A 21,064-nucleotide genomic window follows, 5' to 3' on the forward strand; every position below is an offset into this window, starting at 1 on the left:
CATGAACTGGAATAGGAGGAAGAAGATCCAGGTTGCAGTCATCCCCTAGACATGAAAACTGTTTGGGTTTGGGCTAGTTACTCTCTCTAATCTCTGGACTGGGAAGTGAAAAAAAATATCTATCTACCGATTCACATGATGGGCCATGATGGTTCATAACCTTCAATGGCTGCAGTGACTTCATTTGTATGTAAATAAATAAAATATATAAGATAGGAGTGCAAGTGTATGACCACTTCAGCCTTCTTGGGTGAGAATGGGGTAAGGCACAAGCTAACACAGACTGACGAATGTGTCCTCAGCTGATATTTTTCTTGTGAGCTGCTCATTGTTCCCTATTGCATGATAAATTTGAATCCCCAGGGATCCGTACCTTAGATAAAAGCACCAATTGCAGGAAATGTTAATTGTCCAGAAGACTAGTTCTCTTTTCTCTGAAAAAACCTCTGAGGAAAACCTGAGGAAATCACTGAGGAAAATAATACTCATCCAAAAATATGCTTTCTCCCCCTCTCTCTCACAGAGAGAGAGGGAGAGAGGGGGGGGGTGTATGAATTAGCAATTTTGGTACAACCTCCTTCTGTGATGGTGCTAGCTAGCAAGCAGGAGAATCAGGAATTTGAGATAGATGAATGGGGTGCATGTAGCTAGGCTTTTGATTTGATCAAGTTTCATTATTTATGCAGCCTTAAAGTGGAGCAAAGAAAGAATCAGCTTCTTAAATCCTGTTCAGAGTGGCATTTTTCTCAATACTGTGATGCAGCCAGCTGGGATCGCATTTATTTATTGCAACATTCATAGACTATCCTCAATCACCAAACTCTCGTGATTTGTAATCAGTAAGAACAAATAGTCCCATAAAACCCTTCCATTCTAGTAAACTTCATAAAAGGTAAAACATAATGAATATAAAACGAAAAAATCAGGAAAAAGGCAGCCCAACAAGTACCTGCTTATGCCCCATAGGACCAGCAAAATGGAGCTGCCCACCATTTTTTTTTAAAAAAAGAGGAAAATATGAGGTCCATCCTGATCTCTGAAATCAAACTGTTCCATACTGATGGGGCAGCCACCAAGGTAGCCTGCCTCTAGATCCCTGCTGACGCCATCCTTTCCCCTATTATTGTCTACCCCTACCACTTTTCTAACATAATTGCAGCCATGTTGCTCTTAAATTTGGTGATAGTTTGCTAACAACACAAAATGAAGTCTTTAGGCACAGTTGAGCCTTTTTCACATATTCAATATTTTCAAGGCATAAGAACAAATTATTTGGCACACTGCATTGCATTGCTGTTGCTTCCTACCCACTGTTCCTTCCTTGCTGTTTATGTTTTTGATGCTTGGACTCTTTCTGGAATCCCAGATTCAAGCTGAGGTCAGCTCCACTTGAAAATATTTTTGTTCTAAGCTTCATGCCAACCTCAGTGTTACTCCTCATTTCAGTGGTTACTGGGTACGGGTTTAGCTAGAAATAATGTTACATTTTAGGAATGATCGAAATATATCACAGCTTTCATAAACACCATCCTTGTTGGCTGGAAGGGAAATTTTCTGAAGCCTTTGCCTCAAGCAGAGCTAGCACAGACATGTGCCAATCTCTGGTTCCACTGGAGCTGAAGCAGCATTCATGAGAATGCCAAGGGAATATATATGTTGGCAAGAGAGGAAAGGGTCAAGGCTGTGTCCTGTGTGGTATCCTGTCACTATTTATTTCGCAGAAGAAATTCCCTTCTCTGTAACTAGTATAAGAACTCCCAGGGTAAATCCAAAAGGCTTGGTAATGCATTAGCATCAGGTTTGCAATGCTTATTCCTAAAGGGGTCTCTGCAAGCAAAGCAAGATATAAGAGTTGGTATAGTGGTGAATGTCTTGGCCTAGAAACTAGGAGTCTGTGAATTCTAGTTTTCCTTTAGGCAAGAAAGCTGGGTAAGGTGACTTTGGGCTTGCCTCTTTCTCTAAACCCACCCCACCCCACCCCACCCCACCCCACCCCACAAGATTATTGTGGGGAAAATAGGCAAGAGTGTTAGGTATATTTGCTACCTAGATTTGACAATAGATGTATAGATTTGAAATGTATTATTATACATAATGTAAAATCACAACTGCCAGTTGGCTTTCATTTGCATTGAGTTCTTCTCAAATACCTAGGATGTCGTAATGTATCAGCAAAATATATGTGCAGATTAAGCAGTGTGACCTTTTGTTACTGGCAAATGGAAATTTTGTCAATACACAGGTTTCCTAAATACTATTTAAGGTTTAAATTGCCAGTTTATTATTATTATTGTTGTTGTTGTTGTTGTTGTTGTTGTTGTTGTTGTTGTTATCTTTACAATTCATTATAATGTTTCTTTCCAGAGTACATTGTTCAAAATGAGAGTTTATAACAGTCCCTAGATTCAAGGCACCTGTTTCACTATCTGTGCTTTCCTGCCTATCATTCATGTTGTAGCCTTTATATGGGCTTGCTAGCTTTCCCTCTTAACAATAATTATACATTCCCCCTTCAATAATTACATATAATTATAACAATGAAAGATTATAATTTGTAATTTAAATTTCCCAAAAACAAAGCCTGAAATATGCCAGATAAATGAAAATATCCCCATTTTTCCTTAATAAGCATATATAAACACGGCCATTTCTCAAACACAGTAAAATCCCTTCACATTCTGTGAACAATGAGGCCCATTATACAGAATGTGCTATGCTTGAGAAAGCATTCTGTAGTCCTTGGCAGAGCTCTTCAGGCTGAGAATCACAAAGGATTTTGTGCTGCGTATAAATAGGGGGGAAGCGAAAGATGCAAACTATGCAATGTCTTGTTGTATCACCCCCCCCCCAAAAAAGTGGTTTGTTCTTTCAGGCGCCACTGGGATGAAAGAGTTGGCTGTAGCCGTAAAAATGTGTGCTGGCACTCTTAAGGTTGCCATAGTGCTTGAGGAAAAGAGAAATACCAGGCTCTTTGGTCTGAAGGAAGGGGAAGACTGTAGCATGGAATTATGGACCAAGCTAGCTTAATGCTAGGGCTGCTTCGTTTCGCAGAGAAATGTCTTGGGAGCATAGCAACAACTATAATGGTTTATCATGGTCTGTGTAAAAGACAGGAGGACTTTGGATGTTTATGTGCATGGAGGGTATGTGCAAGAGGAGAAAGAAGCCCTCACCCAACCATCAGCAATGAAAATGATTATGTTTCCTTTGCATGAGAAACAGGGTGGTTCTAGATGTTCCGTGTCTGATAAAGAATGAAAATGGTTGCAAAAATGGTACAAAAATGTTAAATTGGAGGATGAATGAAAAGGCTTCAGAGTCATATAGTAATTTTTGAGAAAGAGATTCATTTATTATTGTGCAAATGCTTCTCATTTTTAAAAATATACATTCTAGGCTTCTTCAATGTTGTGATGTAATTTCTGCCAGTTTGAATTCAATGAATGAACTGATTCTTGTAGGACATAAGTATAAGGCACAGTATGAGAGAGCTGTGTTAGAAAGAGATATGTTAGATTATAGTAGATCCCCATGTTCTAGGTTAGGAGAGGTCACAGATTCCTTTAGAGCATTGTGTGGATGTATGTGCTGTTGCCTGAGGTCATTCATTCCAATGTGTATGTATGTGTTCAGGAATGACTAAGAGCCAGGCTAAAGAATCTTTTAGCTGAAGAGTGATACACATAAAACGTTGATTTTACTACTTGGGTAAATAATTTACCCATCTTTCAGCGGAGCATGAAAAGTGTCACTAGGGATTGCAGCAATGAGGAAAAATTGGAGTAACTGATTCATGATCTTTTCAACAAGCAATTCCATTTGAGAAAATATCCTCTTAAAAATCTCAAAAATTTAAAGTGTTTGGCTAATAATCTCACTTACGGAAAAAGTAATGCCAATATACTGCATTAGTCTCCTTCATAAAAATACAAATGCATTTGTGTGGATGACATACTACCGTAAAATCAACCCTACAATAAACATTGTAGAGCTGATCTTAAAGATAACTTCAGTGCCTCTGGTTAAGAAGAATATTATACTGTTGGTTGTTCCCTAGAGATAGAGAAAAAAAATAGTTCAGCTTTTGAATTGGACTATTAGAAAGAGATCTAATAATGGCAAGATAATGGAGAAATATGAACATTTTTTCCATCTTTACTTCTGCTATACTGATTTGCAAAAAGCATACCCTTGGGCACGTAAGGAGACTCTGATGATAGAATGGAATTGCTGTGCTGTATTTTTATTTCTGTTTGCTTGAAAATATTTTTCCTAATAGATATACTGTTTATGTATTGCATGAATCTGTACGCAAGTTCAAATGACTACTGTATCTCTGTTTGTAAAATAACCTTGGATCTATTTAATTTCTGCCTGCACAATTACTATAGTTGGCATGCGTTTACAGGGGCATTTTTATGAACTGATTAGGGAATATTTGTGTGGACACATCTGCCTTCGCTCAGCTTGAAGTTTTTCAGTAAATACATGGACCATAATATGTAAAATCATCTTAATATGATAATGTTTTTGCTTTATGATGCAGAGTTTAAGATAGTTGTCTTAAATTTATATAAGTTCCTTGAAATTTAAAGCAGACATGTAAATTGCAAGCATTTTAAACTAACCATTATTGTTATTGGTGTTATGAGGACCCAGATTGTTGGGGACAATATGCTGACTCTGTAAACCGCTTAGAGAGGGCTGTAAAAACACTGTGAAGCGGTATATAAGTCTAAGTTCTATTGCTATTGCTATTGACGCAGATAGGAACTCTTTGTTTTTCTTTCCACATTTTTTTATTGTAAAGAGGCTCCTATTTCCTGTCATGTTTGGCTTGCAACCACTTTTTGACTACTGCTGATACTTCACTTAGCTTTCCTCCTTAGAATTTCAGCACTTCCACATATATTATTTGTTGTGAAAATAATGTCACAATTGCAATAAGAAGGCAGGAAACAAGACAGGGCACTAGTTGTGCAATTAATAACTGACAGGCCGTCCCAAATTGACAAAAAGGCTGATTTTAAAAGGCCACGCTTATGAGCAAAGGAAAAGGAAAGTGACTGAATGGATGTAAAACCAAAATGAGGGTGGTCAATGAACAGAGCTGATCTCTAGGTAAACATTATGACCTAAGGGTCAATTTCCTTCCTTGCTGAATATATAATATATATTTAGGTGGTCCTCAAGTTATGACCACAATTGAACCCCAAATGTGTGTTGCTAAGTGAAACATTTGTTAAGTGAGTTTGTCTCATTCTAATACTTTTTTTGCTACCGTTGTTAAGTGAATCATTGCATTTGTTAAATTAGTAACCCAGTTGTTAAGTGACTCTGGATTCCGCATTGACTTTGCTTGTCAGAAAGTCGCAAAAGCTGATCACATGACTCTGGGCTACTGTAACCATCATAAATATGACCCAGTTGCCAAGCATCTCAATTTTGATCATGTGACCATGGGAATGCTGCAATGGTCGTAAGTGTGAAAAATGGTCATAAGTCACTTTTTTCAGTGCCATTGTAACTTTGAATGGTCATTAAATGAACTGTTGTAAATCGAGGAGTGTGTGTGTGTGTGTGTGTGTGTGTGTGTGTGTGTGTGTGTGTGTGTCACACGAGCTGAAATCAACATGTTGGTTGTCATAGAGCTTCTTTTTATGAGCAGGTACTTGTCCCCATATAATTTAAATTATCCCCAAAGATATTTAAATTATCTTTAAAATTTTCATTACTTACCTAAGTGATAGATTCAGGAACCTTTCCCAAAGGGGTAAGTCTGCTGCCTGCTGATACTGATTGTATTGATAGGTGAAAAATCATGTCATAAATTGGTTTATAAGGCAGACAGAGGATTCTGTATTTTTCACAAAACAAAACAAAAATACTAAAGCTTTTGAGTCAGTTTTTTAATCTAGTGCTTTAATCCTTTTTTTTTAGTTTAGAATAAACATTATCTTTTGAAGGCCCCAAGAAATGCTTTGAATTATCTTAATATTAATGTTCTCTAACCTGTCATATTGCAGTCATGAAGAACACAGTAATGTTGTGCACTACCACATGATATGTCTCACAGCAACCACTCATCTAGAAATAACTCAATTTTAAGGATGTATCTTTAACAGCAAACTTTTTCCCCTATGCACCTTATTTTTACTTACCTTAAATAGTTTTAACATAGGGACTTCAATAAAGAAACAGGTTAATTAATTATATTTTATCATTTAGGTTTTTAAAATGGCTTAATAATGTTAATGATTTGACAAGATTAATGTAGCTTTTCTTGGCTGTCGCCCAACTTGTTTTGTTACTTGGGTGGTACCATCTGTTTCCATAGATTTGAAGCAGAGGAATCACAACTGTTTTGTTTTTATTTTTTTTCTCCGAAAATTATTGGAAGCTTTATGGTGTGCATTTTATAATTCACTGGACTATTTTATTATTCCCTTTAATAATAAGTTCACTATCTTTTCAGATAAACATAAGCCACATAGATAAATTATGAGATTTATTCTGGGGTTACTCAAGGATTTTAGACTCTTGTACTGCAGTGAGTCTGAACCCTTTACGCACGGGAGGAGAGAAAGTTGAACACCTTTCATATGCGCTGTCTCCGACGTATTCTTGACATCACCTGGCAGGACCAAGTTCCAAATAGCGCAGTCTTGGAACGTGCTGGAATTTCTAGCATGTATACACTACTGAAACAGCGACGTCTATGCTGGCTAGGGCATGTCTTGAGAATGGTTGATGGTCGGATTCCGAAAGATCTCCTGTATGGAGAATTAGTGCAAGGAAAGCGCCTCAGAGGGAGACCACAGCTGCGATATAAGGATATCTGCAAGAGGGACCTAAAGGCCCTGGGAATGGGAATTAACAACTGGGAAACTTTGCTCTCCGATCGTTCAGCTTGGAGGCTAAAGATGCAGCATGGCCTTCTCCAATTTGAAGAGACACTTGCTCAGCAGGCTGAGGCAAAGAGGCAGTCCTGGAACCAGCGAAATCTGGGGGCTGGGCAGGGGACAGAATGTATCTGCCCTCAGTGTGGAAGAGATTGCCACTCTTGAATTGGCCTTTTTAGTCACACTAGATGCTGTTTTAGGACCTCTTTCCAGAGGATGATACCATAGTCTTTTGAGACTGAAGGATGCCAATGAACTCCAGGATTTTATTGGCTCCATTTTTGTGAAAAGTTGGAAAAATCCAGATTTTTGCCTTTAGAATAACAGCATTTATGCATGACTTCTACTCAGCATTTCTACCACCATTGCAAATGGAGATGTTTAAAGATGCTTTGAATTTTTGTAACGTTTTGGAGGCAGTTAGCTGTCTCTGAAGGATTTCAGGGCAGAAAAATTTTGGGAGCTGGATAGCTATCCCAACTCATAATTGAAACTGTTTAACATCTTTTAACTGCTTTAAATACATACCTTCATAGTAAAGACTCTGAAAAAAATATGTTAAAAAAATTGTAAGATCTGGTTGCCAACATATATTCTGCTTGCCAATTTACAATCTGAAAATCTGGGTTGCAGTTCAGTTAAGATGAGAGTTATGAATGTCCCACAAGTATCATTTTTGGATGCATTTTAGACTTTGTTAGTTACTACATTATTTTTTGTTATGATATGACTCTTGAAAACATTACATGATCCATTGTTAATAATGCATATGCAGTTAGATCACTCCGAATACAACAGTGAATTAGTAATTGAGAAAATAGTATATTCTAAATTTATTGAGGAAATTCAGCCATTTAATTTATTATATTTTGTCTCTTTGCCAATTACTTTCATTCTGCCCTAATTTTATTCTGCCCAATCTATTTTATTTTCCCATGGTAAAGGAATTAAGCTTAAATTGATTTTTTTTAAAATTTGATTTATATGCCGCCCTTCTCCGGAGACTCAGGGCAGCTTACAATGCGTTAAGCAATAGACTTCATACTTTTGTATATTTATACAAAGTCAGCTTATTGCCCCCACAAACTGGGTCCTCAATTTACCTACCTTAGAAAGGATGGAAGGCTGAGTCAACCTTGAGCCTGGGGAGATTCGAACTTGCAGTAATTGCAGGCAGCTGAATGTTAATAACAAGCTATTAGTCTGCTGCGCCACCAGGCTCTTATAATTTTGCATACCATCCATATTGCTTCATGGATAATATACAGTTACTACCTACCTCCTCCTCTCTCTCCTCATGTTTTTAGCCACTTGCTACTCACTAAATGTTTTAATTATGCCTTCTATTGATGCTCATTATGATGGCCATTGGTTATTGTTTATGAGAACTATAGGGAACCACATCCTGCTTTGACATGACGTTCAAGTATAAAAACTTATAGGAAAGAGATTGTGAGTTGAATCAGTGAGGAAAGTTCACTCTATGCCAAGAGAAGATAATGGGAAAGCAACATTTGCCAATTTCTGCCCTCATATCTTCCCATTCCAGAAGGTTGGGGTATTTTTTGAAATACCATGGGAAAGAGATACTAAATCCATGCGTCTCCATGGTGGGAGGAGAAGGATCACCATTTTAAAAATGGCAGATGCATTGCTTTGACCCATAGGTATAATGTTGACAGATACACATGGTAAATTAATATGGCTAGTCTAATGAAAAGAAGGATTAGGAGTGATATTATAGTAATGTTCCAATATCTAAGGGGCTCCCATGAAGAAGTGAGGTCAACCTATTCTCCAAAGCACCTGATGGCAGGACAAGAAGCAATGGATGGAAACTAATCAAGGAAAGAGCCAACTAGAATTAAGGAGAAATTTTCTGACAGTTAAGAACAATTAATCAATTCCTCCAAGTTATGGGGGTTTCACAACTGGAGAGTTTTAAGAAGAAGAGATTGGACAACCATTTGTCTGAAATGGTTTAGAGTCTCCTGATTGAGCAGGGGGTTAGATTAGAAGACTCCAAGGTTCCATCTGTTTTATTGTGTTAAATTGGTGGAGCTTGGGTCTCATATTATAATATGTTTTATAGGCCATTATTGAAAATAGTTATCACTTCCTTGAAGAAAGGAAGTGATAACAATTTTCAATAATGGCCTATAAAACATATTATAATATGAGACCCAAGCTCCACCAATTTAACACAATAAAACAAGGGACTACTATTATATATTACTGTATTGTAATATAGAGGTACTGGCTCTGAGGAATATCTGAACGTCTCTGCATCATTGTTCTTTTGTATTAAGTACTGCATGATAAGCACTTGTGGCCATCTCTCTTTTTCAATTCAGCCTTGTTAGAAGGCAAGATAATGTTTAGTTCATGGTGCCCTTCACAACAGGTCCACAGTTATTTGTGTGAAAACAATTAAATATGGGTTATTGTTACTACTGTTCCTACTTAATGCTTTTTAATGGCCTCTGTCTTATTATCCAGTGCCATTTTGAAGCTCATCAAGAGGAAGGGATGGTGATCTCTCATATGGCTGTTGCAGGAGTGGGGATCTGGATTGCCTTCACATCGGGATCTACTCTCCGTCTTTTCCACACTGAAACCCTTAAACATCTCCAGGATGTTAATGTGGCCACTCTTGCTCACAATATGTTATCAGGTACCATTATTTATTCATTACCAGATTGTTTGTTTGAACAAGTCTTGCTTTGTGCTCATGATGTTAAATCTGAAGGTTTAAACTTGAGGTTGTGCAACCTGATGCCCTGCCATTGGCACTTAATATCCAAAACCTATGGAAATCACCTAATAATCCAGTTTTGCTATCATTCACAAACGTGACTTGTCTTTTACTCATAACACTGGTCTGAATGGAAACCTTAAGGACCTGATTTCTGGAAGACAAGTGTTAACATAATTCTAAAAAACTGCTGGATGAATAAAATAGAAAATCAGAGGGAGCCAGTTTGGCTTAATGGTTAAGGCATTAGGCTAGTAACTGAGAGACTTTGAGTTCTAATCCCACTTTGTGTGGGCTGTAAACCACTGTGAAACGGTATATACTGTAAGTCTAAGTGCTATTGCTATTTAGACAGGAGGCCAGTTGGGTGATCTTAGCTCAGTCATTCTTTCTCAGCACTAGGAAAAAGGCAAGGGCAGATCATTTTTGAAAATCTTTCCAAGAAAACTGCAGGGGTTTCTCCAGTCTCCAAAGTCAATCTGCATGTTTACAAAGCCTCCCCCCCCGCCCCCCAGTCAGGCTGAGGAACACTTGTGACCGCAGGGCAAGTTAACTGCACTCTTTTAGAGAACCTATCTATTGTCAGTTCTTTGAAATTCTAATAGTAATTTTATTAACAGTACATTTTCTCCTCTCCTCTTCCGGTACTTTTAGAAGGCCTTAACTTTGGGGCTACCCAATAAACACACAAATCAGCCACTTGTTTCTGTATTCTCAGGAGAGTATTTTTTCAGTCTGTTGTTACTGTGCTAGAGGATTGAGTATTTTGCTTGTAAGAGGTAAACTGTGCCTGTGTGTGGTTTACAAATAAGGTATTCCTGTGTGTTATTTTTTTTTAAAAAGGCTATTTGGAAAATATCTAATCTTAGCTATTACTGCCACGGAAAGACAAGAAGAGAAATGTAAACTGTGTTTTCCTGCTGAAGAACTTGAGATAAACATACACACACCATTACAATTACGCTTCAGCTGCTTCTACTTTATCTGAAATGTCCCCCCACCCACAATTCATGTAAGAAGCAATAGAGGTTTTTTTTACAGAGTAGCAAATATTATGTTGTAGCTAAGATTGATTTGATGCAGAGGCGGATTTCAGCAGATTCTGACCAGTTCTGGAGAACTGGTAGCAGAAATTTTGAGTAGTTCGGAGAACCGGTAGTAAAAATTCTGACTGGCCCCACCCCCAGCTGATCGGGAGGTAATGGGGATTTTGCAGTAACCTTCCCCTGGATTGGGGACGGAATAGAGATTTTATAGTATTCTTCCCCTGCCACGCCCACCAAGCCATGCCACACCCACCAAGCCACACCCACAGAACCAGTAGTAAAAAAATTTGAAACCCACCACTGGTTTGATGTGGAACAAGAAAAGGGGGGATTTGTTTAAATGTTCTTGGGTCATAGTAAAAGCTGGAAAAAGTTGAAAACAAAACAGCAAATGCATTGATCTGTAGGTAATAGACTTCTGAAAAGCAGAAAGTAAGCAATAGAATAAAAGGAGTGTGCTTTTTAATGCATTAACACTCGTGGCTGTATTGCTGTATATTTTACTTGCCCATTTCTTCAGGTTCAAACTATTCTGGTATGGAAAGGTTTCCTTCATAAAGAGTAGAATCTAGCACATTTATACATACAAGTATCTGTTTCCAAAATTAAAAAGCAAGTCTACATTCTGTAACTAACTATACTGAACATGCAGAAGGCAAGCTGTTGCTAGGTGGGCATTGCTAGAAGTAGATCCATTTCCTGGATCATTATTTAAAAATCACTGGGCTAGAAGGCATAAAAGCTATTGTAAATAACTGCTTAGTATTTACATGTTATGTCTGAAGACATTCTTCTGTAGTCCCTTTTTATATATGAACAGGCAGGCATGAAGGTTTAGATTTCATGAATTCCTCATCACTATAGTTGGCTCCAAAAGTCACGGTAAGTTCTTTTTCACTTTCAGAACATCTGGAACTAGAGATATAATCTCTAGTTAAATCTTAGTTTTAGAATTAAGTTTCTTAATTCTATAATTCTCACCAACTGCAGGTAGTTGTTGACTTACGAGACTGGAATTTATGTAGTACTTGTAAAGTGTGAATGCAGCAATGGCAGTCCCTATAGTCCTGCTTGCTGTTGTTAACCAAACCATACAGCCATAAGACAAAGCGACTTCCCTCCAGCTTCCTGCAATTGTGTCAGTGGGAAAGCTGGCAGAAAGTCTCTGGTACTGAGCAAGCAGGCCGGCAGATAGGTGCCTGGCTCCTGCCAGGTTGGGGAGTGTATGAGAGTGGGAGGGAGATATGGCAAGGGTGGGAGATGCATGGGGATATGTGAGGGTGTGTGAGAAGCACAACAAAATTTGGGGAAGTGTGAGAGGATGCACAAAAATGCAAGAGAGGCAGAGCAAGGCTCAAGGAGAGTGTAAGATGTGAGAGAGATGTGACAAGGGACAGCAGGGGTGTAACAGAGGTATGAGGCTTGAGGAGGGTACATGAGAGTGCACTGGGGTGCAGGGGACACATGACAAGGTTTAGGAGGATTTGCAGGGGTGCAAGGGAAGTGCAGCAAGCCTTGACAGGATGCAAGGGAGGCACAGTGGGAGTCAGGAGAGTGTGTATGGGTGTGTCAGAGATGTGCGGGAAGGCTTGGCGTGGGTGAATGGGGGTGCATAAATGACCACCATGGCATGAGCCCAGAGAAGCTGACGGAGGATGTATTGGTAGGGAAGACTTACCCCACTGACTTTTGAGCTTCCAAGCCAGCTACCTTATTGACTTTTTGGGGAAGGCAGCAGGGAAGGTTATGAATAGCAATCACATGATTAGTGTTGCAACCGGTTGCAAGTACGAGCCAGTTGCCAAGCCTCTAGATTGTGATCCTGTGACTGCAGGGGTGCTGGAGTGGCCAGAACTCCAAAGGCTGGTCATAACCACTCTTCATTCAGCACCATCATAATTCTGAATGGTCACTAAATGAATGGTCATAACAGGAGGATTCATCATCCTATACCCATGATGGCGAACCTATGGCATGTGTGCCAGAGATGGCACGCAGAGTCCTCTCTGGGCATGCAAGCCGTTACCCCAGTTCAGCTCCGCCACGCATGCACATGAGCCTCCTGCCGGCCAACTGATCTTTGAGTCTCTGCGTGGGGGCAGGACGCATGAGGGGGGCCACGCGTGTGGGGGGGGACATGCGCTGGAGTGGGGGGCATGTGGGGTGGGGGGCATGTGACGGATATGCAAGTGGGTGGGTCGTATGCATGGGGGCTGCACGCGTATTGCATTTTGCAGGTTTGGGCGTGCACGTGCACATCCGCGCTTTGGCCATTCAGTCCACAAAAGGTTAGCCATCACTGTCCTATACCATAAGGAAAAAATACTTTATAGTAGGCTCTGATAAAGGCACTTTTGGTTGTTGGTTATGATTGATTATATGCCATTAAGTCATTGCTGACCTTTAATGACCATACAGATTTTTATCTATGACAATCTGCCTCTTAGCTTGTCTTTCAGGACTTCCAATGGTGCCTTTATTACCATTGTAACTGAATCCATCCACCTTGCTACTAATTATCCTCTTATATTTTAAAAACACATAAATACAACCCAGATTAATTAATTTTCCCAGGCACAGCAGTAGAGTAAAACACCTGCCTAACATCATCTTAAAATATGCTAAGAAAAGTCGCCCTTAAATGATAACATGCAATTTGAGCACCTTTAAATAAAATATGCTTTCAGATCATTCCTGCTCCTAAGATGAAATCAATCTATCAGATAGAGAACATACTGTGCATTCATCTAAAACACACATTCAGTTTGTATATCACACCCACAACTTTCTCATCTTGTAAGTAATTATATGTCAACTTACTGGGAAATCTGAAGTGCTTTCTCATCCAGAAAATTTCACAACAGGTGCCAATGGTGGCATCTTTTAAATGCCGTGTGCTCTCTGTGCTTATGTATCTGGAGTGTGAGCCAATTGTGATGTTTTAACTTTTTAATTTTTCAAATGGTAAAATGATTTGTTTGGTTTTTTGATTGCTTGTGCATTGCTTTGAGATGGTAATTCAAGAGTTTGTCAACACAGAAAGTATAATATCCATATACCTACATGTTCCACAAATAATGATTTCAGACACCCAAAATATATGGCTATAATCTCATGATATGTGGATTCTTATGCAAGTATGCTTTTATATTGAGAGATTTACCTTGATAATCTGTATGTTTCATATAGATTTATTTTTAATTTGGAGTGGAGTTGCCTACATTGCATAACAGGAGTGCAAGCTTTTGGGGGGGGGGTATGTGTCACAATTTTGAAAAGTCACTAAGCGACTGGTTGTCTTTAAAGGCACCACCTTAAATTGAATCCAGAAGTAAACTGGATATTTTAAGCCTTTTTAAGTATAACCTGGAAACATTCTAGCAAGTGGTCCAGCTTGTTTAGCTTGTAAATATTTATAGGTGCTGGGAAAAAAACTTAAAGCCCAATAAATAATTAGAACAATGGGAGCTCTTCAGTTTTGTAAACATCCTATGTGCAGTCCTATGAGAAAGGGGTGACTGCAGTAAACCTAGATTTGTTTCAATAAAAAGATACGTGTTGTGGAGGATTCTCTTCCTCAGACAAAGAAACAGCGTAATTTCCTTGCGATGAAGCAATTCACAGCACCTTCACCGCTTCAGGCCAGTCCTGCAAGACAAAGCTTCTCCTTAGCCTTTGTTCTCTAAGGCTGTCTGAAGTGTTTCTATGCTGGTAGCTATCAGTGCATGCTCTGGGGTACAGAATGCATTGAAACTATCTGGCATGGAAGACTTTAGGTATATGCTAAGAGTGCTCCAGGCTGACCAGCTTCAGTTTTCCTGCAACATTTGTTGAAGAGACAACACACTTTGCTTTGCTCAAAGACTCAGTAGCAATAGCACTTAGACTTACATAGTGCTTTACAGCTCTGAGCAGTTTACAAATATTGGCATATTGCCCCCATAATCTGGGTTCTCATTTTAACAACCTCGGAAGGATGGAAGGCCAAGTCAACCTTGAGCCGGTCAGGATCAAACTCCTGGCAGTGGGCAGAGTTAGCCTGCAATACTGCATTTTAACCACCGCGGCACCAGGACTCAAAGAGGTCATGCAAAGGAGCAGCTTCAAGAGTCTGCATTACTTGAGCCTTCATCAAAGTGAAACATCCCTTTGAAGATTTCCATAGCAGTATGCTATGATGTATACCCTGGCCATGACAAACTTATTAGTTTGATGTACCTTCCTCAGATGTAGCTGTACAAAAATAATTAATATCCATATTACGTACAAATGTTACAACTTGAATTAAACTGTGTAGAATTTTATTCTAAATTCCATTTTTCTTCTTTTTTATATGTGAAATTCATGAAAAACAAGATTTGCTCTGAGGAGCTCTGCTAAATCTAAAGTTGTTTTTAATTTGTTCCACTGATATCAGCTCACCTGTGTGATTTCATTTTTTAATCTAGTAGTATGACACAGGTATTTCTTGATGGCAAATGGAAAAACATAACACTTCCTATCACTGAATATGTCATTAAACTCCTTGAAACAGCAATCTTCCTCACTGTAACTACACTGTGTATTTATAATAAATATAGCATAGGGAACTATGAATTCGGGAAGTCTCTGCTCAAATTTCAGCTCTGCCAAGTTAACTGGATCATCTTACACAAATCTTGCTTCTGTTTTATGTTACAATGTTTGAGAAGATAGTGTATTTGTAGTATATAAAGTACTTGAATTATGTTGTTAAAAGCCAAGGTCAACTTGGAATTCATTTTAAATAGTTGTTCAGTATCATAAATAGTTGTTCAGTATAATTACTTATTTTTTCAGAGATGTGAAAAATTCAATTGGATTTTTGGACTAAAGCCATCTTTTATTAACAGACCTATGGAGTCAAAAATCATCTCATTATGGTACAGATTTTAAACTATAATCAATGGTCATGAATATTTCATTATTTATGGCCAATAATTATAGTTAATAAATTGTTTCTTTTTTACTTTTTGTTGATTTTTACATATTAAAAATATTTTAACATTGTATAAATAGTACTGAACTTACAACGATTTGTTTAGTGACCATTCAAAGTTACAACGGCACTGAAAAAAGTGACTTATGACCATTTTTCATACTTAAAACTATTGCAGCATCCCCATGATCATGTGATCAAAATTCAAATGCTTGACAACTGGTTCACCATTTATGATGGTTGCAGTATCCCAGGGTCATGTGATCAATATTTGCAACCTTCTGACAAGCAAAGTCAATGGGGAAGCCAGATTCACTTAACAATTGCAATGATTATCTTAACAGCTGTGGCAAGAAAAGTCATAAAATGGGGCAAAACTCAATAAATGTCTCACTTAGCAGCCTACATTTTGGGCTCAATTGTGGTCATAAATTGAGGACTATCTATATACTGCCTCATGAAGATACTTTGCATCACAGGAAGTATATACATACTAAACAAAGTTGTTGTACTATTTAGATTTAGCCCAATTTAATACCTTAAATGTTTTAGTCCAAATTGTATCTATTTAAGATCAAAGTAGGATTAATTTATTCCAAAAATATTCACTGGAAGTATTGATCAACTGAATTGATTTGCAGTCATTCTTGAGAACTAAAACAATTGGAAAAGAACAAAGCTGCAGTCATTCCACTCTTCTGTACTTAATATGGAACGGTGCACATAAATAAACTTAATGCACTTGCCATCTTATATTAATTACGTGTTTCAGAAGTTCGTGTTCTCAAACAGGTGCTTCCCAACTGTTCCATCACTTTAAAAGCAGGGGATTTCCGTTTGACTGCACTTTGAATTGTTTGTTCCAAAATCGGTCTTCTGCCTTCAAAATGTGAGCATGCAGGATAATTGTTAGCAGTTTTCACATATGGAAACAATGTTGTTTAACTAGCATGAGCTACCAGTTAAACATTTTTGTAGATCCTGGGGTCAGGACAGGCCTTGAGCTTTCCTCCCTCCCCTTGATGTTAATGTCACCAAACTACTGCAGATTAGAATTACACAACAGGATATACAGGTATTTTCAGTCATTTTGAAGTAAAAATGTTCCGTAAAACACATAGTATTTTTTATAATACTATGCATTTTAGGCATAGTATTGTGCCTAAAATTGCCTAGTATTAGGCAATGCATTTAGAATGAACATACGGTAATATGTGTGTATATCTTGTATGGGAAGAGAAGATTAAAATCCCTCTCCCCAATCTCATTGTACTGTAAATGTGAAAAACAAAAACGAATAGTAGACACATTTATATTTTACACTGAACTGGTATGTAAAATCCCTGAGATATGCAGATTTAAGAAGAAAGATTCTCATTCCGTTTATTTAAATCATCTAAGCTTTTGTCTGATCCTTTCTTTTCGACTTCTGTTTCCTTGCTTTTTATACATGTTTTTTTTAATTAAATAAAAATGATTAAATCACCCAAACATTGAGATTAAGGACCAGAGACACCATATGACTTGTAATAAATTTTGGGTGTAAATTTGGAATGTGATTTGAGTATGAGACATACAGTACGATGCAGGGTCATGCCTAATTATCTGCAAGGAGATTAAGGCTGTTGATCTTGAGGAAATCTTGAAGAAATCATTTTACTCAACCTTTGGTCACCTCATATCTGGACTTTAGCAATGTGCTCTACTTAGGGCTGCCTTTAAGACCATTAGAAATCGCAGCTAGTCCAGGATGCAGCCACATAGATGTTTGCCTCAGGTCACCTCTACTTTGTGAATTGCACTGGCTCTGATTGGACTTCCAGATATATATTCATGGTGCCAGCTATCATCTATAAAGCCCTTCATGATATAGGGCACAGTTAGTTGTGGGTCTCTGCCTGTCTCCCATTACTTCTGCTGATCTCACAAGTTTGGACAGGGTAGGAATTCTCCAGGTCCCCTCTATAAGTCAGTGCCATTAATAGGACCTAGAAGGTTGACTGTTCTCTCACAGTGCATATCATATGGAACAACATTTTTCTCCTGAGATTTTGATGAGATTTTGTTGGCTCTGACTTCATTGGTCTTTCCTAAGACCTGGCTGTTCCTGAGCATTGGGCCAAGGAATTGGGTGAATCTGTTCCTACTTGGGTGGGATCTGCTCCATAGGAGTTTATTTTTACTTTCTTTAATCATTATGTTTATTTTTAATTTAAATTAAATGAAAAATTTAAATTTAATTTAAATTTAAAACATATTTATTGTTAGCTATCTAGAGTCTTGTGTTGATTGGCAACCATGTCTGCCTTTCTGTCTACCTATCTGCCTTCCTATCTACCTACCAAATAGGAGTATTCATTTTGCGTTGCTTATTTATTTATTTGTTTGTTTGTTTGTTTGTTTGTTTGTTTATGAGATTTATATGCCGCCCTATCTCCAGCCGGACTCAGGGCGGCTCACAACAGTTAAGAAACATCTAATAAAAAGTTAAAAAATTAAATCCAAATCTCATAATTTAACAGTTAAAAGTACAATTAAGACTAACAAGTTAAAATTAAATTAGAATTAAAACCCCATCAGTCCAGGCCAGCCAAACGAAACAGCCATGTTTTCCGGTCGCGGCGGAAAGAGCGGAGGTCGGGGGCCACCCGAAGCTCCAGGGGCAGTTGATTCCAAAGGGTAGGTGCGCCCACAGAGAAAGCCCTCCCCCTGGAGGTCGCCAGCCGACACTGTCTGGCCAACGGCACCCTGAGGAGGCCCTCTCTGTGGGAACGCACCAGGCGATGGGAAGCTGTTGCTGGCTGCAGATGGTCCCACAAATATCCCAGGCCTAAGCCATGTAGGGCCTTATAGGTAATCACCAGCACCTTGAATCTCACTCGGAGGACAACCAGCAACCAATGCAAGTCGCGTAGGAGAGGTGTAACATGGGAGTGTCGGGATATTCCGATCACAACCCGTGCAGCCGTATTCTGCACCAGCTGAAGTCTCCGAGAGGTCTTCAAGGGCAGCCCCATGTAGAGGGCATTGCAGTAGTCAATACGGGCAGTGACAAGCACGTGAGTAACCGTGCGTAGGGCATCTAGGTCCAAATGCTTAGCTATTTTTCAAACTAAAGATAGGAAGGAAAAGACTTCCCCTCCCTCAGATTCAAGCTGTATAGAATCATATACCAGTAACTTCCTCAGTCTGTCGGCAGCATTATCATTCTAGCTGTGTGTTAGCCATTTCAGGATTATTTGTATGCAGATATTCATGCCCTCCACTTCAAATATTGGAAAAAGCAGGGGAAAAACAGTTGCAACTGATCATTATGAAGACATTTTCGTAGGCCATGTTTGATTATTGTCACTGGCTGGCTGTGGAAGTTGCACAATACTGGATTTATACATAAGTTTGGACCACACTGATTTCAAAGTACAGTTTTGAGGGTCTTGAATTTATATTTACACGCCTCCTTAGTTTATATTTTCTTGCTAATAAAACAATAGGTCTGTTCAGTTGTTTTCTGCATAAGGCATTTTTTCCATGAATAAAAATAGGGCTGGATCTTTTAATATATATTTTCTGGAGCTGTGATCATTTGATGCTATTTAATCACCTTCTGGCATCATTCATGTTTCATTCAAGGCTGCCCCTCTGTCCAGTTCTAATGGAACGCTCTGGAATTCCACTTCCCAAACAAGCGACTTTCCTTTTTATGAATATTTGATAGTTAATTTTAGCATCAGTCCTTAGGGCCATCAGCAATTTCCTTTAAACACAGAATGAAATGTCATATTTCATGTCATGAATTAGTTTTCTCCAGCCCCGAGCCACCTAAATGTGTCCAGTCAACAGTGTCCAGAATTCGCAGTGAATTCACTGTTTGTTTTCAGAAACTAAAAAAATAGGATAGGTTATTGCTTGGCTAAGTGACCCTTGTATTATAGTGATTTATTGTATACTTGGAAAACTAATAAAACCACAGCAACATTTTTAAATATGGAGGAGAACATGATTTCATTAAATAATGTCTTTACAAGTACAGCAAAAAACCTGATTTGGGAGTAATGTAATATTCTCTGCATCTTGCAGGACAGCAACGTGTTTCAGTGACTAGCCTCTTAGTATGCCATGGCCTGTTACTGGTTGGAACAAATGTTGGGATTATAGTAGCCCTCCCAGTTCCTCGTTTGCAAGGAATCCCCAAAGTGACCGGTGAGTATAATATTCACAGTTGTAAGTAAAAAGAAAACTCTTATCAGTACAAAATTTTTTACTGATTCATCAAAAGTGCTGCGGTCAGATAAAGGAAGGCTCATATCAAAAATGTTGGCAAAAGAGCCTGTGCTGTAATCTTAGCATATTGTTTCCTGTTTTTTTGTTTCATTTAAATGACATTTGCAAACTTTAACTCTTACCTTCCTTTTTTTTATTGGACTTGTTAAAAGACCAAAGCGCTGAAAGTTTACCACACCTGTATAGCAAGCATGGTCTACTGATGGGCAGCTCTGCATTGGCACTCTTCTGCCCTCCCAAAGCTATTCCACCTAAGGGAAAATTCGCTATAGTATATATATTAAATTAAAATAATTTAATGTTCTAGATGCTTTTATAAAAAGGCCAAGGAATGTTCAAATGTCTGGGATAAAATTAAAACACATTGTCAATCTATTAGCCATGATACATAGAGGGCATTTGGTAACCAGGAATACTCACTCTCCTGAGGATTTTTTAAAAATTTACACATGCCTTATAAACCGAATGCATTGCTATGGTTTTACCTTGCTTCCACAAAGCCAGTTTGTATTTGCTAAATATGTCATTATAGTGATCAATTATTTTCACCAAACAATCCATATGTCAACGGGTAAAGAGATTGTTTGCCAAATGTCTTATACAACACATTTCAGATATCATAGCAATTAATACTGTGAATCATGACAGAAATGTTCCCACAGTTGGGATCCCAAATTTTCCATGCTTGAATCTGATATGTTCAGTAAAAAAAGTGAAATCTACACTCTTTCACTGTTGCCAGCTTTAACATGATTACGTGTTGTAAGTGTAGATTAAGTTTTATTGAAAACAAGGTCTTCGGCAATGGATGGCGGAAAAAGCAAAATTAAGATAAAAGCAGTCAGCTGATTCCCTGACTCCTGCTGCTATAAAAACAAGAGAACAAAGCATGAACTGAATACCAATTTCAGCTTTGCCTCTTTGAAAAACAATTGGTAACTTCCAGAGGATGTGTGTTCTATTGGATTATATGATACACAACACTAAACTGTGGATTTTATAATTAAATATTATAAACCATGTTTATACGGTTTACATTCTGCATTTTCATTGTTTTTAAAGTGGAAAAAAGAATCTGATTACCATTTTAAAAATCTTAACCAATTTAAACATACCCAATTAA

At 38.2% G+C, this 21,064-nt stretch overlaps 1 protein-coding gene across 2 annotated transcripts in view; it reads left to right on the top strand.

Annotated features, from left to right (window-relative positions):
• ARHGEF10 (Rho guanine nucleotide exchange factor 10) overlaps positions 1-21,064 on the top strand; it is a 107,152-nt gene that overhangs the window by 78,950 nt on the left and 7,138 nt on the right. For both annotated transcript variants that reach the window (XM_034436756.3, XM_087882444.1), the window contains exons 27-28: positions 9,402-9,576; positions 19,738-19,860. In XM_034436756.3, the coding sequence (XP_034292647.2) occupies positions 9,402-9,576; positions 19,738-19,860 (298 nt within the window). The remainder of the gene's footprint in view (positions 1-9,401; positions 9,577-19,737; positions 19,861-21,064) is intronic.

This window comes from Pantherophis guttatus, chromosome 1 (assembly GCF_059756535.1).
Source record: "Pantherophis guttatus breed Tessera chromosome 1, ASM5975653v1, whole genome shotgun sequence".
Lineage (NCBI taxonomy): Eukaryota > Metazoa > Chordata > Lepidosauria > Squamata > Colubridae > Pantherophis > Pantherophis guttatus.